The sequence below is a fragment of the Grampus griseus genome (assembly GCF_964374135.1).
Source record: "Grampus griseus genome assembly, chromosome: 2".
Taxonomy (NCBI): domain Eukaryota; kingdom Metazoa; phylum Chordata; class Mammalia; order Artiodactyla; family Delphinidae; genus Grampus; species Grampus griseus.
The window spans coordinates 114,493,490-114,520,764 of record NC_139018.1 but is presented as its reverse complement, the minus strand read 5'-3'; the positions used below and the strand labels follow the sequence as shown (position 1 = coordinate 114,520,764).

The following is a 27,275-nucleotide window of genomic DNA, read 5'->3' as shown; positions in this document are numbered from 1 at the left end:
TTAATACAATATTTCATAGGAAGATAGGCATTAAAAAAGTAAATACATGTGAGGAGGTTTTTGAAAATGTTAAGTGTAAGGGACTGTGAGAACATATAGTAAAGGGATTTAGAGACTTATTTATTGTTTTAAAGATTTAGATTATGTGTACAGTGTTACCGTTTGACTTTTGGGGGAAGTGAAATGCAAGAGTTGCTCTAGAAGAGTAGTATTTTTTTATTTGGTAGTCCATAACTATTTTTACTGACTCATATCATGTGTGTTCTTTGCAGGTTTTTATACTTTCACATATACTTTTTTATTTTGCTGACTGATTACCATGTTTATGTTATTAGGAATATAATATTTATGTTATTTCTAATATTGATATAATATAAACCTCTTTGTATTATAAAAGTCTAGTCTCCACTTCTCAACTAAATTGTTGCCTGTTCTAAAATTTATTTTTGTGTCCCAGGATCTAGTTCACCTTGCATATGGGTAGACACATTAAATATTTGTTGAATAAATAACATTTGTTTATGGAATTGAGCTCTCTTAAATGCTTTGGATCTCCAAGACTCTTCAGAACCACTCAAAATCAAACTTTGTATCAGAACATTTTATACATATTGCTAGCTCTTAAGTTACTTTTGAGATCCTTGCTTGGGTGGTTGTGAAAGAGGGAGAAAAGATTACCTACTGGTATTTTGGTAGGTGTGTGTTTAGTGTGCATACTTGTGGTAAGATAAGAGAGCTAATGAATTTGGCAATGTCTAAATATTTCACCAGCTCTAATTTTTATAATAGGTATATTTATCTAAAATTACTATATTTCCACGTGGCTTAGATTACTTTTCAATAGGTAGTCTTGATTTTTCTCCCCCTTTTTTCTTAAAAAAACAGGATTGCTTCACAGTGGAGGGGGAAGATTTGAGGCATGACTTTGAACGCTTACAACTAGCCATGGAAATGGTAGGATTTCTTCCCAAGACACGAAGACAGTGAGTTTATTTATTGTATTCTTATAGCCTTGATAGAGAATAAATCATGATGTGTTTCAAAAATTCCTCTTCTTTGATCCTTTGAAACAATTTTCTGATATTCCTGATCCAGTTCCATCTTAAATGTTACTTAGAATTAGAAAATTTATTTTTCTAAAAGACTTGTTTTGAATTGCTTTCTTTTGTCATAAATCTTTGAGAGTCTGTTGAAAGTTGGAGCTCTTCTTCCTGTAAAATGTAATACATAAACATTTGCATATTATTGCAAGGGCTCATGGTGCCCCCCAAACCTCTCCATGTACCTTACCTAAAAACCGTTGCTTTGTAACACTATTTTATAACTCCTTGCTTTCTATATCATTGATCTTTAATCTTATTAAGACATGCATACATTTCAGTATAACATAATTTTCTATGTATTTCAACTGTAAATTTATGTCTGTAGCATTGTGCTAAATGTATATTTTTCATTGTAAATATAAAAAAGTAGAACTGTAAAAAGGTTGAGATAAGGATGGAGTAAACTATGCTTAAAATAAAGAAGTAAATTATATTTAAAATAAAACAAAATACTTTAAAGATGCAAATAACCTTAACCTTATAAGCTTTTTGAGAGCAGGGATTCTTAATTCATTTTTATAAATCTTTTACTATTGAATTATAGTATATTCAGTTGTTTATAAGACATTTATTGTTGCTGGAGACTATGCATCACATATTTGTGTGTGAGAAACATTATTGTGCTGATTATTGAATCCAGAATTCTGAAATAGTGTAATGTGCAACTATATAAACTACTACTAAAAATAGTTTTTTAAAAAATGGCTCATAAGTTTGGTTTTTTTATGTTTTTGGCTTTCAGTAGTTTTTATATTTCAGTTGATACTGAGTTTCCTCTCTAACCCAGAATGTTTTTGTGAAATATTCCTTTAGAATTGACTTGTATTTTGTTTGAGTTGTGTTAATGACTCAATCATTTAAAAATTTTGAATTATTTGAAAAATTACACCTACGAATTAGATGTTGCTTCGGACCTCCGAAAGTACAGCTCTTAGGTTCCTAACGCAATATCTTTGTTTTATTTAAAATGCTTCCTAATTTTAGGAAAACACAAAGTTAAAATTTCTTAAGTAGGACAGATTTATTCTGAGGAAATAACTGGAGAAGGCACAAAGATGTGTGTATATATAGATTTCTAGGAAGGACTTTTAGGTGGAGTATTCAACTGTGTTAAACGCCTTTGAGATATCATGTAAGTTAAGGACATAATATATTTTTCTAAGTTACACGGAGGTTCTTGGTAACTTCTATGAGACATTTTACTGGGAGGCAGATGCCAGAATGTGTTAGCAAATAGTGAATGACAAAGTGAAGGCAAGGAGTGTAAGTTAACATTTCAATAAGCTTGTTTATGAAGTGAAGAAGATGTAGGATCTAGGATGGGTTGTTTAAAGTAAAAGAGAAGTGAGATTATTTTGATAGAAAGTTCTTGTCAGGTTCAGGCTAGAGATAGAAAATTGGTATAATAATGTTCCAGAGTAAACTGAGTTCATGAGATGTATAGCAGAAGCGTAGGGATTAGTTGTTGGCTGGAGGAGGGGCATGTGTTCTTCTGAGACAGGAGGGAAGGACAGTCCAGATACAGATGTTTCTCATTAAGGGCCTGATATTACATAATATATCCCAGTGGCCTCATACTGTTTTTTAAAAAGCATTTATAATATGATGGGCAGTATAATATGATGTAGGAAAGCATTTAAAAAATATAACTACTAATAAAAAATCACCTAGATTACTTGGTTAAAATACAGATTCTAAGACCTTTCTCTTAAAGATTCTGATGCAGCAGATCTGAAATAGACAGTGTAGGGAAAGGACATTCCAAGCAGGATGAAAAGCGTTTAGAAAGTCCATGGACTTTTGAAACACTACGGCAGGTTCAGACAATAGTAAGAAGTCCCCTTCAAATAGCTATATCTGACAGGTGATATAATTCTGAAAGAGTTATGTAAAGCGCTTTGCACAGTGCCCGACATAGTGAACACTCAATAAATTTTAGTTATTTTAGTCATTATTATCCTATTTCTTATTTTTCTGAAGACTGAATGCTTTGTACTGGTTAATTTGCTTGATTAGAATTTTGGAATGAAACAAGCTTAGAGAATGCACATAAGCAAGCTGTAATTTATGGTTTTATTTTCACAGGATTTTCTCTCTTCTCTCAGCAATACTACATTTGGGTAATATCTGTTATAAAAAGAAGACATACCGGGATGACTCCATAGATATATGTAATCCTGAAGTTCTGCCTGTTGTCTCAGAATTATTAGAAGTAAGTGATTACATTCTCAGTTGTCATTTCAAATACTGGGTAACTTTTCAGTTTTTATTTTGTGTAACTATTTTGTAGATATAAATGGGTTAATACTTTTTATTAATAGTGTTACTCCAAAAGTTGGAATTTCTGCTATTGTGTGTGCCAGAATCTTTAGAAGATTTGGGTTTTCTTCCCTGCCTCCCTTTGCCCCAGATATCCCTGATTCCTCAATTTGCTGAATAGGATGAGTTTTTCACTCTATACTGTATCATGTTCTAGGCCTTTGTAATTTTTCTCCTTGTATATTTAAGATTTCCTCTCATAGTAGGATGTTGGTTAGATTATTTTATTTGAAGATGGATATCTGGATGGGTGGAGAAAAGGGTACTACTTTTTCTTTCTTCATGGCTGAATGGGAGCCAAAGGTCTTCATCTCCTGTGACGTTTCTTCCCACATCAGGGTCCTTATTATTACCTTATTCTTTCTTCCTGGAGTGATGATTTCTTATGTTTTCTGAGCTATCTACTCAACTTAAAAGGGATATGATTTTTGTAGGCCCTCTCCTCTGACAGGAAGTATATGTGTGTATACTCCCCTGAGTATATTCACATATCTACGAATATTTTTATGTAACCATCTATATCTATATAAAGATAAACATGATCTGCACAGCAAGGGAAACCATAAACAAAGTGAAAAGACAACCTACAGAATGGGAGAAAATATTTCCAAACAATGTAATTGATGAGGGATTAATTTCCAGAATATGCAAACTGTTCATACAGCTCAATATCAGAAAAACAAAACAACCCAGTCAAAAAATGGGCAGAAGACCTAAATAGATACTTCTCCAGAGAAGACATACAGATGGCCAACAGGCACATGAAAAGATGCTCAACGTTGCTAATTATCAGAGAAATGCAAATCAAAACCACAACGACATATCATCTCATATCCGTCAGAATGGCTGTCATCAAAAAGTCTGCAAATAGTAAATGCTGGAGAGGGTGTGGAGAATAGGGAACCCTCTTGCACTGTTGGTGGGAATGTAAATTGGTGCAGCTGTGATGGAGAACAGTATAGAGGCTTTTTAAAAAACTAAAATAAAAATAGAGCTATAATATGATCCAGCAATCCCACTGCTGGGCATGTATCCAGTGAAAACTCTAACTCGAAAAGACACATGCACCCCAATGTTCATAGCAGCACTATTTACAATAGCCAAGACATGGAAGCAACATAAATGTCCATTGACAGTTGAATGGGTAAAGATGTGATGTGTACACACACACACACACACACACACACACACACACACACACAATGGGATACTACTCAGCCATAAATAAGAATAAAATAATGCCATTTGCAGCAACATGGATGTACCTTGAGATTATCATACTTAGTGAAGTAAGTCAAACAGAGAAAGACAAATATTGTATGATATCACTTATATGTGGAATCTAAAAATACGATACAAATGAACTTATTTACAAACAGAAATAGACTCACAGACATAGAAAACAAATTTATGGTTACCAAAAGGGAAAGTGGGAGGGAGGGATAAATTAGGAATTTGGGATTAACCGATACATACTGCTATATATAAAATAGATAAACAACAAGGACCTTACTGCATAGCACAGGGAACTGTATACAGTATCTTATAATAACCTGCAATGGAAAAGAATCTGAAAAAGAATACATATTTATATATATAGTATATATATATAAATAAAACTGAATCACTTTGCTGTACACCTGAAACATTGTAAGTCAACTGTACTTCAGTAAAAAAAATAAAAATTATAAAAAAGATAAACATGAGATTATACTGTTGTTTCTAACTAATCCATTAGCACATGTATCGTTCTAGCCTTCTCCCCTTGCTTATCTGTAAACTCACACTCTAACAGTGAGGAAGCTGTCTCCCATCAATCTGCCATTCATTTAGGTATTGGATTCTAGTATACCTGTAAAGCAGTATTAGAATTTTTAACCCATATCCCTGTGGGAAATGACTTTATGGACTCATGTTACCCCTAGTTTTACAGACTCCATTTATTTCCAGAATTACTTAGGTCAGCACCTTTTTTCCTCCCACCCCCTTCACTGAGGTTGTTCCATATATTTGTCATACAGTTTTCATGTCATGGTCTGTATTCTTTTCCTAAGATTCCCACAACATCTTAAATAATTTTCTAAAAATTTGTATACATTAAGATTCACTCTTTTTGCTATTTGGGTTGTGACAGATGCATAATGTCGTGTATCCTCCACTACATTATCATACAAAATAGTTTCACAGCCCCCAAAATTCCCTGTGCTTCACCTATTCAATCCATCGCAGCAAACTACTGATCTTTTTACTAGCTCTGTAGGTTTGCCTTTTCCAGAATATAACATAATTAGAGTCATATAGTATGTAGCCTTTTCAGACTGATTTGTTTCACTTAGCAATATACATTTAAGATTCATCTGTGGCTTTTCCTGGCTTGATAGCTCATTTCTCATTATTGCTGGGTAATATTCCATGGTGTGGATGTGGTTTATCCATTCATCTGTTGAAGAGCATGTTGATCATTTCCAGTTTTTTGCAATTATGAATAACCTTTTTTTCTGTTGAAATATCACTTATCTTTCAAATCTTGGTTCATATACTACTTCATGGGACTTAACCATATTAAAGGGTCTAAACTGACTCTATCAGCATAGAACATTTGCTTCTCCTTAGCGTAGTTCAGTATTGGCTTTGTAGCATAAAGTTAATTGTTTACCAGTTTGTGTCCATTATAGGGTGGTGGCAATGTTCTTTGAGAGCAATGGATGCCTCTTATTGATCTAACCTTACAGTGTTTATTATTTTGTACATGCCTTGCTGTTGCTTATTAACTTTAATGGAATGAGTTAGCCTAGAAGAAGGGTCAGGAGGGAGTACCTTGAATTGGAACTAGATTCACTCATTGGAAGGAAGTTCCAGGGTGTGGAGTGTGGTATCTGAAAGCTGTAATTTTGAAGGTCATGAGGGTCAGAAAACAGATGTATTTCAGGCAGGCATTTCAGGTGATATTTTAGTCAGACATTTGGTATTGTGGCTAGTGGTCTTTCTTGTAAGTTCAGGCATTCAGCAAGTACTCAAGGCTTCTGGTCCTAGTGCAGTATTACTTTTTTTGGTGAGAGACTAGTAAGAGGAATTCAGGCAATTTAAAGAGGTATTGGTAAAAAAAGGAGAAATCCAGTTCTGAGAATTGGACTTACCAGTGTCAAAGTTAGAGTAACAACGAAATGTGATTTGATAGCAAATCTCACTTTTGAACTCAAGCTTCTCAAATTCCTTCTTGTTACATATAGTTTGGACTGGTTCTAGGAATGGAGGTTTATTAAGTAGAAAGAAGATAATCTTCAAAGTCAACGAGCTAGAGAAGGTTTGAGAAGACCTACCAGGGTATCCTGCCTATGGTTAGATCTTATTTTTATTTATTATTATTATTATTTTTTTATTTAAAATTGTTTTTGGCCGCGCGGCTTGTGGGATATGAGTTCCCCGACGGGGGATCGAACCTGGGCCCTCGGCAGTGAGAGCGCAGAGTCCTAACCACTGGACTGCCAGGGAATTCCCATAGTTAGATCTTATTTTTAAATATGATTTTCTCTAATTGATTAACATTGATAATGATAATTGGAACCTTAAGGCTTTCATTGAAATAAGATTGAAAGATAGGCACAATAACTGGTTTAATTAAAATGTAAACTCTTTAGTAAAGGTTTAATTTAATTTCCCTCCTTCCCAAAGTGATTCAATTCAATAATAAATATAGATTTAGCTTCTAAGAACAAATAATGGTTTAATTTTATTTATTTTTTCCAATTATTTTTTGTAGTTACCTCAGGCAGTAGTGAATGGTTTGCATCTTCTGTGTACTAAATCCTATCTGGGGTAGAGGCTTGTGAAATTATTAAAAGCAAACAAGCTCCAGTAGATTAGTTGTATTTAATTGTGGAGCATGTTTTTGTTGTGAAATATTAGAACCATCATCATTACTATAAATTGTTCAATTTTTAGTAGATTTATGTGTTTTGAGTATATTTAACATCTATTGAAACAATATTAAAGAATGAATTTTTAATATACATATCAGTTTCTCAATTAGGTGAATATGAGAAACATTGTAGATTGGATATTGAGCCCATTGCTAATTATTAATATTTTGTATTAATAAAGTGTATTTACTTATTGGCCTCAACACGCACCTTGCAGGATCTTAGTCCCCGACCAGGGATCATATCTTGGCCCTGGCAGTGAAAGTGCCGAGTCCTAACCACTGGGCTGCCAGGGAATTCCCTCCAGAAAGTTTATTTTAAAAATTTAAAGTCATATATGCACGATTAAGACTATTCAGAAAATTATAGAGGTAGCTGATTGAAATATGAATTCAGTAATTTTTTTTGGATGTTTATCAAAATACAAGCAAGATTAGTGTGTTTTGTGTGATTGTGTATATGTGTAGATCTGTGTATGACCATTGTCAGGTTTTAGTGTCAGCATTAAATCAGCTCCTTAAAATGAATTGGGTGGTTTTTCATTCTTTAAATTTTTTTTTCTGCATTTAAAAGACGAATCATGGGCTTCCCTGGTGGCGCAGTGGTTGAGAGTCCGCCTGCCGATGCAGGGGACACAGATTCGTGCCCCGGTCCGGGAAGATCCCACATGCCGCGGAGTGTCTAGGCCCGTGAGTCATGGCCGCTGAGCCTGCACGTCCGGAGCCTGTGCTCCGCAATGGGAGAGGCCACAACAGTGAGAGGCCCGTGTACCGCAAAAATAAATAAATAAATAAAATAAAAATAAAAAGACCCATCTGTCTTATTTACCCTTTGTGTCTTTTTTATGGTGAAGTATGGTGAGTGGGACACTTAAATTCCACTTTGGCCAATATTTAAATTGCCCAGTGTATTGTCTTTTTGTTTTTTCTCTGTTGCATATTTACTAATCTCAGTAATTTTTTTCTCTATTTGACTTTTCAATAAATAATTCAACCATAGTCATAAATCTTTTATATTGAATTTACTTTTCCGCTGTATAGGTTAAAGAAGAGATGCTATTTGAAGCACTAGTTACAAGGAAGACCGTGACAGTGGGAGAAAAGCTTATTTTACCATACAAACTGGCAGAGGTATGAATAGATTTTCTTTGAAATCAAGGAACTCTGAACATTTTTAGAAGTTTAGGTTTATATTCTTTCTGTTAACAGAATGAAAATAACAGTATGGATTGAAATATTTTCTGGGCTCTTGAAATTTATCGTGAACTTTCTGTCAACTTGGAAACTTAAAGTTGAATGTAATTTTAAGCAATACGCTTACATTTTTCTCCAGTGATCTCAATCTGATCACCGTTTTTAAGTTTCATAGTATTACTGTGGGATAAGTAGATGGTAGGTAGAATTATAAATAAGCAGTCCTTAACCCAATTGATTATTCCTTGTTGAGCACATCATATCTTCCAGCACATCATATTCTTTTGGTTTACTTTTTCGTTGTTGGCCTCTCCTTTGCAGTTCTTTTTGTTTGTTTTTTCTTTTCTTCCTGACTTCTTAAAGATTGGGTGCCCTAGGACAGTCTTTATCTTTTCTTCTCTATACTCTTTATCTAGATTTTCTCACTTAGTCCCATGGCTTTAAATATCGTCTGTATAGTAAAGCTTCCAGGTAAGTTTTATTGCTATAGTGTGCCAATATTACTATTATACCACTCAGGTGTATAGGAGTAGGAAAGTTATTGAAAAACCTACTATTTTATGGTGAAGTTTTATGAAAGTGTTGAGAAATCAAACTGACAATTATAAAGATAGGACAGGAATATGAGATTGGAAGTCAGAGAGGTGGGGAAACAGTGATTTAACTGTAGAGAATGCTTTCTAGGCAGACATTGATTAATTTATCCCATTGATCCATTTATCCCATTTTTGGGGTCTCTCCTGATTGTACCTACAGGTCCACATTTCTTCATTATGTCAGGTATCTTATATCGTATTTTATAGTTGCCAACTTTGAGAGCTCCTTTCTAGACAAGAGAAAAAGCCAAACCGTTTTAAGAGTTTTGTTCATCTTTTACATAAAAGTTCAATGCTTTTATATTTTCTTTCTCAACTTTTTTCATTATTAAATATTTCTTTATGTTTATTTACATGTTTAACTTTAACATTTTGAGATTATTTTTGTAGCCCCTGCTTTATTTTTGTTTATGTTTGTTTGGTATATTTATTTGTTTAGTAAATATTTGAAAACACTTTTTGTGCCTGGAATTGTGCTAGGCATTATGAGTAAAATGAAGAGCAGTCCTTGAGGATTCTAGTATTTTGTCTGAAGAGCAATGGAAAGAAGGGTTTTAAGCAAAAAAGTTGCCTTAGATATTTTTTAAAGGACAATCTGGCAGCAGTGTGAAAAAATTAGTTGGAGGAGAGCGTGTTAGTTTTCTATAGCTGTGTAACAAACTTAGTGACTTACTATAATACAGATTTATTATCTGACAGTTTCCATGAATCATCAGTCTGGGCACAGGTTAGCTGGGTCCTCTGCTCAGGGTTTCACCAGGCTGAAGTCAAGATATTCATGATGGCTGTGATCTTATCTGAGACTCAACATCCTCTTCTAAGTTCACAGGTTGTTGACAGGATTCACTTCCTTGCAGTTGTAGGACTGAGATCCATAATTTCTTGTTGGCTGTTAGGGGCCATTCTCAGCACCTAGAGTCTACTTGCCATTTCCTGCCATGTGGTCCTGTACACAACATGGCAGTTTGCTTCTTCAAGGCCAGCAGGAGAATCTCTGATGGATGGGCTCAGTCCCTAGTAAGTCAGCTCTACCCAAGACAGTATCTCTTGGGTTAACTAAAAAATTCAGCTGATTTTGGGCCACAATTATATCTTTAAAATCCCTTCACCCTTGTCATATAACAAAAGATAGTTATGGGAGTGAAATCCATCATTTACAGTCCTGTTCACACTTACTGGGAGAGGATATAGAGAACATGTACACCTGGTGATGGGAATCATTCTAACCCAGAGGGCAAGAGTGAATGTGGAATGATGAGTTTGGAGGCTATAGTAGTTAGTACTCCTGAGGAGAAAGATGCTTGCTGCTATGTCTAGAATGGTGACCTACTGATAGGGAGAAATGGATGTATTTAAAAAGAAAGAAATTTAGATGGTAAAAGCAACAAGATTGGGCAATGATTTGCTTAGTGGGAAGCAGGGAGGAAGAAGGAGATGTCAAGGATGAATCCTGATTTTCTGGTAAACACAACTGTAGAATATTGGTACCATTCAGTGAGACAGGAAACACTGAACGAGATCTTATTTGAGTGAGAAAATAATTAATTGGTATTTGGGCTTATTGAGGTTAAGCTGTGATAGGCAGGACTGCATTTCAGAGAAAAGAGGCTAAAAGTATAATATTGGGAGTTATGGTGTAAATAGGCATTATATTTGTATATTTGGTATATTTGGATTCTCTATAAATCTATTAATTTGATATGGAGGTTTTCTTTTAACTACAAAATTCAACTCATTTATATTCATTGTGATAACGAACATGTTTTCTTACTGTGTGTTTTAAAATATTTTGCTTTTGCTGAATTTAATCAGATTGTCTTTATTCTTTTTCCTCTCCTCTGGGGAAAATAGAATGGTTATTCTCTCTATATATTCTACTATTGATTTTCTTTTTATTTTAAAGATACTTGGTTGATAACTTGCCTAAGAATAGACTTTTAGGGCCACATCCTTTTTTCTCTCAGAACTTCTAAACGTTTTCCAATTATTTTCAAGTGTCTAGTGTTGAAGATAGAGAATTTAATACCTGTCTTCTCTTTCCTATGTAGGTGATAGTTTAGGTAGGTAGTTTTTGTTCTGGAAACTTGAGGGGGTTTTTTTTCCACTGAAATTCAGAAATTCATTCATCATCTATGTGTGGTCGGTTATAGTATTGTCTCCATTTTACAAATGTAAAAAAAGCTGTAGCCTAAGAGTTTAAGTAACTTGACCAAGGTCAAATAGCTGGAATAAGTAGAGAAACCGGGACTGGAAGATAGTCTAGCTCTTAATCAACACTCTCTACTTCCTCTAAAATTAAGAACATAGATATAAATATGTACCTGAATATACAAGCTGCAAAATAAGTCCCTAGATGAGAAGTACATAAATTATTAGCATTTGTATTCTTTTAAGTTCTAGGACTCAGCTGTCTAAGATACGTGCCCCACAACCCTCTTTTTAGGTTGCGGTACTTTCTAAATGTTGGATTTTCTTTAAGTAATAGACTTCATTTTTTAGACTAATTTCAGATTTACACAAAAATTGAGCAGATAGTACGGAGAGTTTCCATAAACTAGGGAAGGCTTGAGGTGAGGGGAAAAAGTAAATCACATAACTCCATAATGAAAGAATTGTTACTGTTTGGGGATGGAGAAATTCTAAAGGTTACTGTGGATGACAAGCTGAAGACAGCCAGGAGTGTAATTGTGGTGGTGTGACTAGGATTCCACAGATAACTGATGCCTTTTTGATAATTGATTCCTATGCCTGGAATACTCTTCCCCACTTTAGTTGGCAAAGTTCATTTATTTATAAAGTTCCTATTCTACCTTCTTTACTAGGTGAAATATATACCCCAGTTTTCAGTAAAAGTGTTTTGAAATGTGTGGACTCATGTTTTGTTTCCTTTATCTTTCATGGAAGTTTAAGCCTGGATTCCCTGAGTTGGATTAAATTAATGAGTATATATAAAAAACTTCAATTGTAGGTTATTTATATTGAAAGAAAAATTAATTTCTAATTCAGGATAATAAGCTTTCTTTCTTGAATGAGAACAAAACACTTTGTTATAGTATCTTAGTCAGATTGTTGCCAATTTCACTTAGACTCCTAACTTTTTTTTTTTTTCCAGGCTGTGACAGTGAGGAACTCCATGGCTAAGTCTTTATATAGTGCCCTGTTTGACTGGATAGTTTTTCGGATTAATCATGCACTTATGAATAGTAAAGATTTGGAGCAAAATACCAAGGTAGACATATATTGGATTATAATATATTTTTCCTGAAAAACTGTTTTAATAAAATGGGTAATGCATAAAATTTAAAAACATAGAATTATATAGAGTAATAAGTTCACCTTTTATCTGTATTCCCTGTTATTTCTCTCCTTATTTCTGCTTTTATGACCCTATTCAGCAAAACTGTTGTGTGTGTCTTTCCAGAGCTTTTTTCCTATGTACTTACATTCCTATAGATGTACATGTACAGAGTTGCTTTTAAACGTAAAAATAGGATCATGCTATCTGTATTGTTTCTAATTTGTATTTTTTTTTACCTGGTTATGTCTTGAAATATATCTAGACCTCATTATTTTTAATATTTAAATGTAAAACGTAAATATTTAAATGTAAAATTGCTCTTACATGACCTTTTCATGCTTTGAGTAAGCCCACAGGTAGAAAGTTGATTTTAATTCTAACCTAATATACCAAGTTGACTTATTTTTTTTAATTAATTAATTAATTTTATTTTTGGCTGCATTGGGTCTTCACTGCAGTGCATGGGCTTCTCATTGCAGTGGCTTCTCTTGTTGTGGAGCACGGGCTCTAGGCGTGTGGGCTTCAGTAGTTGTGGCACGTGGGCTCAGTAGTTGTGGCTTGCGGGCTCTAGAGCACAGGCTCAGTAGTTATGGCGCATGGGCTTAGTTGCTCTGTGGCATGTGGGATGTTGCCAGACCAGGGCTCGAACCCATGTCCCTTGCATTGGCAGGTGGATTCTTAACCACTGCGCCACCAGGGAAGTCCCAAGTTGACTTATTTTTGAAGATCATTATTTTCACTGTTTTTTGTAAGGGCTTAGAATTAGTCAGCAGTATTAATCACACAAAATACTCTTAATGGAGACTTTTAAAAGTCTCTTACTATTTATCACTCATTACATCAGTTTGCCCAGTATCTCTCTTAGCACCAGTGGAGAAAAATTATTTTCATTTAATCAAAATTGTCATACAACTGTATTTTAAGAATAAGGTGGGGTGGTGAGAAGAATGGTGGTTTGGGATATTAGAACTGAATATTTATCATCCATAGTAAGAAGTTAGAAGGTAATTTCTGGAGGTAAAATATCAAGAAATAGAAGAATAAACATTTTTTACTATATTATACTATTCTTTACCAAACAACTAAAAAGATTTGAGTGTTGTTGACTTTATGGAGCAGAAATTGAGGGTGGAGAAGGGATTGTTGTTTTTTGTTATAATCCTTTTAGAACTGTTTAATGTCATAAATCTTGTGTGTTTCTTTTTTTTGATAAAAATTTTTAAAGTTTTAACTTCAAGAAACCACATATTATGATATCCAGTTTCATTTCTAGCCTGTGTAAGACTAATTTAAACATACCTGTTAGCTTGATTCTTAATGCAGAATTTTATTGGGATAGAGAAGTCAAACTAGGAACAATTGCATGATCCTTTTGGCATAACCAGGCATAGCTAGGAGTAACCTAGCTTTACTTTAGTAACCTTCTGACTTTCCAATAGCCTGTTTTTCCCTTCCCTGTCTCTTGGGTTTTAGAGATTTGTGATATTGAGGTAACAGGTCATTAACTCTGCTTTGCACATTTTTGTACAGTAATCAATGAATTACATGTGTTAAAACTTTGGATCTATTTTTATAACTAAGATAAAAAGAAAAAGATGAAGAAAAAGAGAACTAACATGCTTTTCATTTATAGTAATATTTTGACTGAACACTGGTCCCCCAAGTTTTCCTCTCTACTGCTGTTGAAGAACATTTTGTTACTTACATTGTGAATATTATTCATGAAATAAATTTGAGCATCCTTTTTTAACCATAATTTTTTTTCCTGTTTCATAGACTTTGTCCATTGGTGTTCTTGATATTTTTGGGTTTGAAGATTATGAAAATAACAGCTTTGAACAGTTCTGTATTAATTTTGCTAATGAACGCTTACAACACTACTTTAATCAGCATATCTTTAAATTGGAGCAGGTGAGTACCTGAATGTGTGTACACTTGCCCCCTTCCTGCTCCCTAAACCCTAACCCCCACCTTCACATACACACACATAAATTTTTTTTTTTTTTTTTTTTTTGCGGTACGCGGGCCTCTCACTGCTGTGGCCTCTCCCACTGCGGAGCACAGGCTCCGGGCGTGCAGGCTCTGCGGCCATGGCTCACGGGCCCAGCTGCTCCGCGGCACACGGGATCCTCCCGGACCGGGGCACAAACCCACGTCCCCTGCATCGGCAGGCGGACTCCCAACCACTGCGCCACCAGGGAAGCTCCATAAATTTTTGAGTCATAGTCGTGATAAGTATTTTAAATGTTGTATTTCAATATAGATATTATTGACTTCATATTAGTGTAAGCAAATGACAGATCAGAGCATAGTTTGGGGGCCTTATCACACAGGGTTTTCTTTTTTGTTTAATAGGCCTCAAGTATTAGAATCAATAATATGTGCTTGTTTGACTGCACCTTTGAATGAAAAAATACGGGTTTGTTTTGCATTTTTGTTGATGTTTTTGATTTTTAATTGCCGCCATGGGCTTGGTCGCTGTGTGTGTAATGTTAAGTGTGGTTGTTGGATTCCTTTGATTTCTTAGTTCGAGGATGGGATAGAGGAGCTTATTAACAGAATCTCAAATGAGCTCAGAATGTGGATACAAAGAAATAGGACAGTGTAGAGAGACCAAAATGAGTAACTAGATATTTCCTGTGAGAAGTTCAAATTGACTGAACTAGTATAGAAAGAGCAAGCCATCAGTTTCTATGACAATTCTTAGGGTAAATGCAGGGTTGAAGGAAATGTGGGCTCTTTCTCCAAGTCAAGTTTGAATTCAGTAACAAGTTGAGATTGTAGCCCAGAATTTCAGTTTGTATAAAAAGAAGCAAGGGGCTTCCCTGGTGGCGCAGTGGTTGGGAGTCCGCCTGCCGATGCAGGGGACACGGGTTCGTGCCCTGGTCTGGGAGGATTCCGCATGCCGCGGAGCGGCTGGGCCCGTGAGCCATGGCCGCTAAGCCTGCGCGTCCGGAGCCTGTGCTCCGCAATGGGAGAGGCCACAGCAGTGAGAGGCCCGTGTACTGCAAAAAAAAAAAAAAAAAAAAAGAAGCAGGGTTCACATTCACCTCAAAGGAAATAGTGAAGAAAATAAACGAACAGAAAACCACAACAGGTCTTTCCTGTCATTGAGGCTTGCCGTCCTCTGTCCTGGCTTTAAGCACTGCTATTTTACTTCAAGAGTTATAAGGACTGATTAATATTCACACAAGCAGCATTAGTCTTGGCCATTTTGATAATTCCTTAAAGTTTTTAACACATGACCTTTTAGCTAGACTCTTTTATAGAGCTGTTAAAAGATAGTATTATTTGTTATAATATCACCTAACATATATGTAGTGCTTACTCTTAAGTGGGTACTCTTTTTATTCTGGTGTTGCAAATGATGCCTAAAGCCTGTATTCAAAACACTCTGGCTTCATAATTCTTGCTTTTAATCAAAAGTTGAGCTGGGATTGGTTTCTTTACTCAATCCAGTGTTCTTTTTACTAGATTATGCTAAATCAGTATTTTTATCTCCTAAAATGGCTGTGTGTGTTGGAGGGGTGGAGGAATGCATTTTGTTGACAGCGTTTTGTATTTTTCAAAGAAAAGCATCAATTGCTCTGTGGATCATTAAACAGAAGACTGGTTAAATTGCTTTTGAAGAAGAAAGGTGTTCTCTTATTGTGAACTGAAATTATTCTTACCTTATTTAGAAGTCTAGATTAGCCATGGAGGAGCCATGAGAAATGCCTTACCTAAAAACATGTATAAAAATAAAACCTTACAGTTGATGGAAAATGTGTTCAAAACTACTTGGTGGGTGGGTGGTCCTCATTTATTTGCTACCCTGCATATCATAGTTGTGGGCAATGTGGTGGAATTATGGATCAAAAGACATAGATACTAAGGTATAGCTTTTTTTTTCTTTCTTTTAAGTCTCAGTATTTTCTTCTGTTATTTGTGATGTAATGGGTAAGCTTTTGATGTAATTTTGGAAAGCTTAGAGAAAATTTATACTTTTTGCCACCCCATCTATTTTTTTTTTGCGGTACGCGGACCTCTCACTGTTGTGGCCTCTCCCGTTGCGGAGCACAGGCTCTGGACGCGCAGGCTCAGCGGCCATGGCTCATGGGCCCAGCCGCTTCGCGGCATGTGGGATCTTCCCGGACCGGGGCACGAACCCATGTCCCCTGCATCGGCAGGCGGACTCTCAACCACTGCGCCACCAGGGAAGCCCGCACCCCATCTACTTTATTGTTCCTTTCTCTCCCTCCTCATGTTTTTCTACTTAAAATGGATTTTCTGGAAATAAGAGATTTAAGTCAGTTTAAATATTGAGTGTTTTATTTATTTGTGTATCACTGGTCTGGTACCTGTTATGAGATGGGTACTCAGGAACTATTTGTTAAATTCAGTTGAATAGAGAATCAGTTAAGTAGATTAAATTTTTTGAATAAATAAAACACAGAAATAAAAAAGTACCAAAGATGCTTTGGGAGGAAACATCTTGAAAATCTTGATTACTGAAGTTCACTTCTAAATTTTGCCCAAAATTAGTACATATGCACATAGGATGGGAGAGAGATGTAATAGGTGCCATGCAGGATGATAGGTATAAGGTAATCAGATATAAGGTAAAGTAGTGATATAAAGGATGAAATTGATTAGAACTTACTGAAAGTCTGCAAAGATTTCCCAGGGGTGATTCTGGAATAGAGTTTTGAATAGAAAGTTGAGCTCACCAGACTGTCAGTGGGGAAAAGATATTTTAAACAAAGGTAACAGTATCTTTAAAACTGTGAGGCATAGAATAGCACAGCAGTTTTGATGAATTGGAAATGATTCAATATAGCTAAAATATAGGACATAAGGATGGAGGCAGGAAGGGAGATAAGTTTGATGAAATAGCCTGGGGTCAGAGAGTTGTGCAGAGAAGATTAGAATTTTTCTTTTTAGAGAATGAGGAGCTATTTGAAGTATATTTAGCAGAGGATTTGAAATGGAACTGTGGAAGATGGATTGAAGGGAGGTGAACTGGAGAGAAGGACATAATCCATGAGCCAGTTGAAGTAGTATGGGAGAGTGACTCTGAGTCCTGAATCAAGGTATTTATAGAGATAATGTGGAATAAGAGACAGATGAAAAGAGGTTTCTGTGATTTGAAAATCTGTTTCCTGTTATAATTTGTAATACGGCTCTTTTCTTATTTCCTTTACTTGCTTAGAATTATTCCTTAGGTCATTGATTCATCAGTAAATCGAATAACAATTATGTATCAGGCACTGTTAGGCACTGAAGATAGACATTTTAGAGTTCAGGTATCTTACTGTGGAGTTCATAATCTAGTGAGTTGTTCTTTTGTCTATCCCACTTCTGGGGATGTCAGACTAGGAAATTTTGACGAAACTTGCTTGCAGAACACCTAAAAAAAAACTGAACAAAACATATTTGAAAGCATTGGAGTACCTTCAAATAAGTGAAGTTTTATAGGACTTAGATATGTAAGCACGAAACCCGGGATTTGAGCCCAGCATTCGGGGACTGCTTTGTTCCTAGAGACATTTCTGTTCTGGTAGAGGGCTGCCAGATTCTGAAAGAGTCAGGCTTGAGAATCTGAGAAGCCTAAATGGGTTTTCTCCAGATTAAAGAACAAGGAGGAACCCCCTGGCAACTCCCACAGGCTTTAGGTTGAAGACCTCAATGGGTTATATCTTAGAGTAAAGGTAAAGCAGAAATAGTGAAGGCATCATAGGGACTGAAGCCCAGTTTAAAATAATCTCAGTTCTTCACTGGGTTAAAATAGTGTAGAATTTCCAGCATTCTTAGCCACCTGCTAAGAGCAAATTCAGTCTCCAGTGGAGGAAGAAATCATTCTAGTGCTAAAGTTTTCTCTATACTTTTTCCTATACAAGCATTCAGTTTTTAACTGAGAAGTTTGTTTGTTTTTTAAGACATACAAGGAAGGAAACCAACATGAATAAGAACCAAGTGAGACAATAGACTATATACCATAGGGGATCCAGATAATGAGTTTATCAGACATGAACTTTAAAGTAACAGTGGTTACAAGAAATTTTTTTAAGTGATAATTTTATTAAAGAACTACAAAATTTTTTAAAAATCCTAAATTTAGGAAAATTTAAAACTAATTTAGAACTAAAGGAAAATTTTAAAAATTTAGAACTAAAAAGTAGAGTGAAATTAAAAACATTAGTTTTTCACAGTTTGTTAGATATAGCTTAAGAGAAAATTAGTGATGTGGAAGATTGGCCAGAAGAAATAACAGCCTGATGAATAAAGCTAAAAGAGGAAAATACAAACAGTGTAAGAGACATAGGGCATAGTAAAAAAGTCTAACATCTGTGTAACAGGAATTCTGGAAAGATGTATGTGAAAGAGAGAGAATAGGATAGAAGCTGTATTTGAAAAAAGTGATGGCTGAGAATTTTCCAAAACTTAAAACATAAAACAAAAAAAATTCATCAAGCACACATTTGAGAAGCCCTAAGAATGCAAAACATGATAAGAATAAAGACAGCCATACAGTAAGACAAAGACAGGGACTTCCCTGGTGGCACAGTGGTTAAGAATCTGCCTGCCAGTGCAGGGGACACGGGTTTGAGCCCTGGTCTGGGAAGATCCCACATACCATGGAGCAACTAAGCCCATGCGCCACAACTACTAAGCCTGTGATCTAGAGCCCGTGAGCCACAACTACTGAAGCCCGCACGCCTAGAGCCCGTGCTCCACAACAAGAGAGGCCACTGCAATGAGAAGCCTGCGCACGGCAACGAAGACCCAATGTGGCCAAAAAAAAAATAAAAAAAAAAACCCCAATGAAAACAATATCTGAGAAGCAGCCAGAGATGGGGGAAACAGTACCTTTAAAGAAGCAACAATAAGGGCTTCCCTGGTGGCACAGTGGTTGAGAGTCTGCCTGCTGATGCAGGGGACACGGGTTCGTGCCCCGGTCTGGGAAGATCCCACATGCCGTGGAGCAGCTAGGCCCGTGAGCCATGGCCGCTGAGCCTGCACGTCCGGAGCCTGTGCTCCACAACAGGAGAGGCCACAACAGTGAGAGGCCCGCATACCGCAAAAAAAAAAAAAGAAGCAACAATAAGATTGGAAGTCAGTCTTTCAGGGGAGACAGTGGATGCCAGAAGACAGTGGGGTATTTTCCTTAAAACTGAAGCATGTTATTTAGGCAGTAACTAAATTATTCCCGTTGTCACTGAGTTGCAGGAATGAATGAAAAGCAATGAACAATGTAAAAAAGTGGGTGAATCTAAATGAATTTTAACAAAATTAGACAAAGATAAAAATATCTTTTGTGGTTTAATGTCTGTGTAGAACTAAAACATGTGAGTACAATAGCATTTAATTCAGGAAGGGATACAGAATTTAAGGTATTGTAATATCTTTGTATTAAATGCCAAGTGATAGAAGATTTTTTTCTCTGTTAGACATTGATCAGTTAAGAATGTGTCTTATAATTTTATGATAACCACCAAGTAATAAAAGAATATAAAACTCTCAAGTTAATATAGGAAGCAAGTGAAGTAAAAACAACTCTAGTAATACAAAAGAAAGCAAGAAAGAGGTATAAAAGCAATAACAAGAAAGCAGGACAAATAACAAATGGTAAGATGGTGATTTAATCCCACAAATACCAGTAATTGCATTAAATATAAATGGACTAATTACTCCAACTAGAAGCCAAAGATTGTCAGGCTGAATGTAAAATAAGACTAAATCGTTCCTTCTAAGAGAGACTCTTTAAATATAAGCATACAGAAAGGTTAAAAGTAAAAGGATGGAAAAAGATTTAGCAAGCCTTAACAAAAACAAAAGAACTGATATAACTGTATTAGTGTCACACTTTAAGCATTGCCAGAGATAAAAAAAAGGAGTATTTGATAATACTAAAAGGATTAGTTCATCAGAAAGTATACAATTCCAGATTTATAGGTACCTCATAATACGGCCTCAAAGTATATAAAACAAGAAATTGATAAAACTAAAAACAAATACATATTTGCAATTTTAGTGGAATATTTTAACATACCTTGCTGAATAGCTGATAGAACAAGCAGACAAAAAATTGGTAAGGATACAGAAGATGTAAAGCACCCAGAGAATTGGATGGGTGCGTTTTTTTGTTTGTTTGTTTGTTTTGCGGTACGCGGGCCTCTCACTGTTGTGGCCTCTCCCGCTGCGGAGCACAGGCTCTGGACGCGCAGGCTCAGCGGCCATGGCTCACGGGCCCAGCCGCTCCGCAGCATGTGGGATCTTCCCAGACCGGGGCACGAACCCGTGTCCCCTGCATCGGCAGGCGGACTCTCAACCACTGCGCCACCAGGGAAGCCTGGGTGGGTGCTTTTGAGGGTACCTAGTTCTGCCTGCCCTTGATGTCAGAATGTCAATTTCCCTGGGTCTGAGGCCTGTATCAAATAAGGATATAGAAGATTTTTAAGGCAAATACTTATCTGACATATATAGATAACTGCAAATTTACAAAATTTGCTTATATACTGGACCATAAAACAAGGGTCAAATTTCACAGTTTTGAAATCACACAGATCTCAATACCATAATGAATTTATATCAGAAACCAATAACAAGAAGATAACTGGAAAATACTTTATGATTAAAAATTAAGTAATGAATTTCTAGATAGCCTAGAAGTTGAAAAAAATTAGAAAATATATTGAACTTAATATATTACATATTAAAACTTGTGACTAAAGGTGCACTTGAGTCACTAAAGAAGTGTGACTAATGATTTACTTAGAGGAAAATTTTATAGTTGTTAGAAGATTTTAAGGTTGAAGAGCAACGATTAACAAATTGGAAAAAGACCAGCAAACTAAACCAAAGGAAAGTGGAAAGAGGGAAATAATAAAGAAAAAAAGATTAAATAAAAGTGAAAACAAATATATTATGGGAGAGGATCAACAGAGTGAAAAGTAATACTTTGAAATGACTAATAACATTGATATAACCCTTAAGAAATTGGTGTGAGAGAGAGACAGAGAGGGATGTAAATAGCCAGAATTCCAATGATAAAGACCACATAATTGTGTATCCTACACATGTTAAAACGATAGTAGGATATACTAAACAACTTCATGTCTGTAAGCCTTATTAAATGATATGAGAAAAAACTTTTCAAAACTGACACAGATGAAATACAAAGTTTAACTCTAGAACTATTAAAGAAATTGAATATGTAATTAAAAACCTTTCCATAAAGAACATCGAAAGCCAAAATGACACCACTGATGAATTCTGCTGACTTTGAAAGAATTATTTTCAGTTTGACATACATTCTTATGCGGAATAGAAAAAAAGGGGACAATTACTCAACACATTTTGGGGGCCAGGATAACATTGCTTTCTAAATCTGTGAAGGATATTATTAGAAGTGGAAATTGTCAATTTCACTCATAAATGTAGACTTAAAAATTCTAAACAAATATATATCCAGCAAGATATATAAAACGATAATACATCAGAACCAAATGGTGTTTTTCCTGTTGCATGTTACATCTAACCACCTATCAATTTAATTCATCTATTAACAAAAGAAAAAATTCATGGTGCTCTCAGTAGAAATGTAAAAAGCATTTGATAAATTTACATATTCGTTCTTGTTAAAAACAAAACAAAACCCTTAGCAAACTAGATACATATAGAAGGGAACTTCCTGATAAAGGGCATTTACAAAAAAACCAACAGTTAATGTCAAACTTAATGGAAATAGACTGAATGATTTCCTCCTAAGACTGAGAACAAGGCAAGGTTGTTTTCTAAGAATTTTTATCAGGAACACAGGCATGTGAGAACATCCAAATGGGAAGTAAACATAGGAAAAGATTTTTCACTTATTAGTCATTAGGGAAAATAAAATTAAAAACATAATTAAATATTCCTAAGCATTCACCAGAATGACTAAAATGGAAAAGTCTGACAATACAAGTATTAGAGAAATACTGTGCACTGAAAAGTCCCATTACACTGGTGGTAGGTGCATAAATTGGTACAACCACTTTAGAAAGCTGTTTGGCAGTATCTTCTGAGGTTATACATGTGTAGTTTATAAGCCTGTGGTTTCACGCTCAAAATGTATGTAATTATAGAGATGTACAGCATATTAGTGGTTGCCAGGGGTTAGGGATTGGAATTGTGTGGCTATAAAGGGGTAGCACCATCACCTTATGGTGATGGTACAGTCGCGTATCTTTATTTGTGACAGTGGTTGTGCAAGACTACAATGTGATAAAATTGTAGAGTACACACACATATACACACATACACACTACATACACAAATGAGTTCATGTATACCTGATGAAATCTGAGTGAGCTCTGTACATCTCTATAATTACGTTATTTCATAAATGTTACATAAATGGAATTATGCAGTGTGTATCCTTTTGAGGTTGACTTTTTTTTCACTCAGCATAATTTCCTTGAGGTTCATCCAAGTTCTTGCATGTGTCACTCATTCTTTTTTTTTTTTTTTTTGGTCTGGGTAGTATTCCCTGGTATATATACACCATAGTTTATTTAATCATTTACCCTCTGGAGGACGTTTAGGTATTTTCTAGTTTGGGGCTATGATGAATAAAACTGCCATAAACAAAAAAAAAAAAAACAAAATGTATGTAAATGTTCAACAAGAGTTTTTTATAGAAATGTTCATAATGTCATTATTTTTAATGGCCAGAAATTGGAAATAAGTGTAATGTCTATTAATAGTATATAAATAGGTGAATACATTTTATATAAATACTCAACAGCATTGGTTCTCAAAGAGTGGTTCTTCTCCTACCCCTACTGGTACCATTGACATCACCTGGGCACTCCTTAGAAATACAAATATAGGATCCCACCCTATACCTACTTATTCACAAATTCTGGGTTTGTGGCTTCTGTTTTTAACAAGCTCTCCACATGATTCTGTTGTTATTATTAAAGTTATATATTAAAGTTGGAGACTTAATCTCCGTAGCCGATTTTGGCATACTTTTTCTGTAAAGGGACCAGACAAATCAGTGTTCTAGGTTTGGGGGGCCGTATGGTCTCAGCTCTGCTGTTACATTGAGAAAGCAGCCTGGACAATAATGCATAAATGAGCAAATGTTGTACTCCACAACCCCAGCCCTACAACAATTAAAATGAATGAACTTTAGGTGCATCCTACAACATAATGTTGAGTAAAAGAAAAAAAGCCAGATGAAAAGAATATGTATTATATGATTCTATTTATATAATATTTATAAACAGGTGAATCTTATCAATGGTATTAGAAATTAGGATAATAGTTAACTTTGGGCAAGAGGGTCTGAATCATCATTGGGAAAAGGGGATGAGAAAGGATTTTGGACTGCTAGTAATGTCGATAAAAATCCATATGCTCGTACTATTTAGTATGCTTTTTATCCATGCTCTGAAAAAGAATAGGGAAAAGACTTTCTTACCACTGCTTGGGGGTGACCTTTGTATAGCATTACTTACTTGTGAAATTGTTAATTACGAGGAAAGAATTAAGCATTTACCTTTCCCAATTAGAATGACTGTAGTTTATAGTAGGGTCCACTTTTTCTTTACAGGATAATGATAATACGGAAAGAATGATAAAATTACAAAATCACTATTTCACAAAACACCATATTTGTAGAGAAGTGTGCAAGTGTAATCAGTAAATAATAAAACCATCAGATGAGCAGGATATTTATTTGGTGCCTAAATATCAGTGCAGTGTAGAAACGTAACTTCTTTGTGCTCAGGGGCATCTTTCTGACAGTTTAGAAGTTAAAGCATCACAGAGATGAATAAAAGAAGATTTCCTAGTATAGAAATTAAGGAAGGACCAATGGGGGCTTCATAAGAGAGTTCTGCATAGTTGCTAGTATGTGAGCTTTGAGTTATTTAGTCTTGAAATTTGGGAAACTACCCTGCCCCCCACCTTTTGAAAGGTGTTGTAAGAGTTTTATTTTGCTGAAGTTCAGTGTGTATGAATTCCATATGATTTATATCAGTGATCACTGGAGGTGATAGTTTTCCACTTTTCCCAGACATTGTTTCATTAAATTCATTGTTGACGATCCAGCAGTTCTTTTTGATGGCTTAGAGTTGTGTGGGAGAAATTAGGCTTTTTCATTTTATATTTTTCCTTAGTGCAGTCATCAGATAGTGTGGCTAAAACAAATCCAGCCCTAAATTCTCATCTGAGTGGAATCACAAATAGGATTCTAACCAGAAAATTTGGTTGCATGCACTTTTAAAAGAAAACAGACATACCCTATATCGAGATTTTATACAAGTGAAATTTATACATTCTTCCATTGTGTGGATTAGTGATTTAAAAGAGAAAAGTTTAAACTATTCTTTTAATCCTGGTAAAAGCTTTTTAGTCCTTATTCTCACATTCCTGTTATTTTCTGCAAGATGAATATATTGTTAATATGTTACTTCCTAGGAGGAATATAGAGCTGAAGGTATCAGCTGGCACAATATAGATTATATTGATAATACCTGTTGCATAAATCTTATTAGCAAGAAACCAACAGGCCTGCTGCATCTTTTGGATGAAGAAAGCAAGTGAGTATGATTCTTTTCAGTTTTGTTATTGGCCATTTGGGCTTTTCATGTCTTCTTAAGCCCTACGTTTTCTTCTTAACATTATTAAGTAAAGAGCCAAAGTTTCCCATGTATGGCTTTTTTGTGCGTGTTTGTGTGTTTCTAAAAAAATTGGATGGACTTCACTATAGAACTCATTTTTTCCTTGAGTTTTTCGAGATTTCTTCTACAGAGTCACTTTGATGTTAGATTTGTTGGTTTCTATTTATTTTTTGTTTTTGTTTTGTGTTCCTGTCTTCTTGAATTAAGTTTGTGTATGTGTGTTTTAAGAATGGGTTTATTTTTAATTTTTATTGGCGTCTAGTTGCCAACTAGATGCCAATAAAAATTAACTTAAAAAAAAGGGTTTTTTTTGCCAGTTAAAGAAGGTCCTTTTTATTTGCAGTGTCATTCCATACAAAAGCAATAGAAAGATAACAGTCTTAACAAGAAGTTTACAATTGAATATTTGAACAGAAAATCTGTACACATTATCATTTACAGTAATTTTACGTGGTAAATTAACTGACTGTAAAAAAAAAAGGTCTTTCTAAATCCTCCTGCTGTCTTAACTCTTGGAGAATTATAGATAGAAGGCCTACTTAGTGCTATTTACAAGTACCAAATTAAGACTGTATAACTTACATAAAGCCCATTAACTTACCAGCTCAATTTAATATCTTTGACTATTCAGTCCTCTTAAAAAAAAAAGTTTTATATATGAGATGTGTTTGCAGTTTTCCTGTTTTGCAGAAGAGAAGATAATAATAGATTTGTGATAACTGCCATGGCTGTGCAGGTTTTAAGTGGCAACGTATGCTAGATATTTGCCATCCCCTGATAACACTGTTCAATATACTAAACTTATATGTATGCTTCAGAAATAAAGCTTCCTATAGCATCCTCCAGAGTGTTCTCAGTGCTCTATAAAGTATTATTTATAGTTTAATTATCCTAAGAGATGGCAAATCTAGAATTGGAGAAACCAAAGTGGTGAAGTATGTGTTGGTTTTCTGTGACTCTTTAGTAAAATATTTAGAACTTGAATTAGTTCACCTGATTCCTCGCTTAATATTATACTCATTAAACTACAATATAAAGTATTAAGCATTTACTATCATAGGATGACTATATACCAGGTTTGTGTGGGGCAATCTAAAGTTTATGCCTGTTGTTCACTTTAGTTATTAATGGTGCCTACTTTTACTCTCAGAATATCCTGGTATGTATGGTAAGTTATATGTCACCCTGTTAATATGCCATAAACACAGAATTGCTACATAGAATTATAAAGTAATATAGCAGAATGCAAAATATATTGGAAAGGAGACTGCTAACAGTTACATCTACCCACTCTATCACCAGTCTATCACATTTATTTCCATTAATCTAAATGAATTAAAATGCAGCCAACACAAAAAATATTTTAATTTTATGTCCAAAGTCGTGAAAGTTTCTTGTATTGCTCTGTATGTCCTGAAACATACACTGTCTCTTATACAATTGTAAGGTTATTAGTTCTTAACTCAGCTTGCATACCTTACTTCTGGTGTATTTTATTTTGGAAAGCGTCATAGGTGATTTTTGATATTTAGTGTTGAGACCCATTATGGTAGATATTGAAATGATAAGCAGTTCTTTTTGTTTGAGCTATATTATGGTAAAAGGACAAGAAAGTTTAAGTAATCGAGAAAAAGATCATATATGTAGTAAATGATGGACTCGAGATTCAAACTCAAATATTGAAATTCAAATACCTGGACTCCAGGTATTTCTAACTAAGCTTTATTTATTTATTTTTTTAACCTGAGCTTTTGTTTTCCTTTTTTATTGAGGTGGCATTGGTTTATAACACTATATAAGTTTCATGTTTACAACATCATATTTCTACTTCTGTATACCCTACAGTGTGCTCACCACCAAAAATTTATTTTCTGTCACCATACAGTTGATCCCTTTTACCAATTTTGCCTTCCCCCCTGCCCCATCCCCTCTGGTATATAAAAAACTAATGAACAAACGAAAACAAAATAAATGACTAAACCAAACAAAAACAAACACGTAGATACAGAGAGCAGAATAATAAGCATGTGCTTTGAAGTATTGTCCTGTATTGCTTCACCATAATACTTAGGCTTCAGAGTCAGAAGTTCAGGGTTGTATTCCAACTCCCCTTAGCAAATCTCTTAATATCCTTGGTCCTCAGTTTTCTTGCATGCCAAAAGGAAATGATGATGATAAATTATAATGCTGTGT

The 27,275-nt window shown here is 35.0% G+C and overlaps 1 protein-coding gene across 2 annotated transcripts in view; it reads left to right on the top strand.

Moving 5' to 3' along the window:
- Positions 1–27,275, top strand: part of MYO9A (myosin IXA) — a 221,325-nt gene that overhangs the window by 24,905 nt on the left and 169,145 nt on the right. For both annotated transcript variants that reach the window (XM_082648185.1, XM_082648184.1), the window contains exons 6-11: positions 886–983; positions 3,189–3,315; positions 8,383–8,472; positions 12,244–12,360; positions 14,206–14,340; positions 24,880–25,001. In XM_082648185.1, the coding sequence (XP_082504311.1) occupies positions 886–983; positions 3,189–3,315; positions 8,383–8,472; positions 12,244–12,360; positions 14,206–14,340; positions 24,880–25,001 (689 nt within the window). The remainder of the gene's footprint in view (positions 1–885; positions 984–3,188; positions 3,316–8,382; positions 8,473–12,243; positions 12,361–14,205; positions 14,341–24,879; positions 25,002–27,275) is intronic.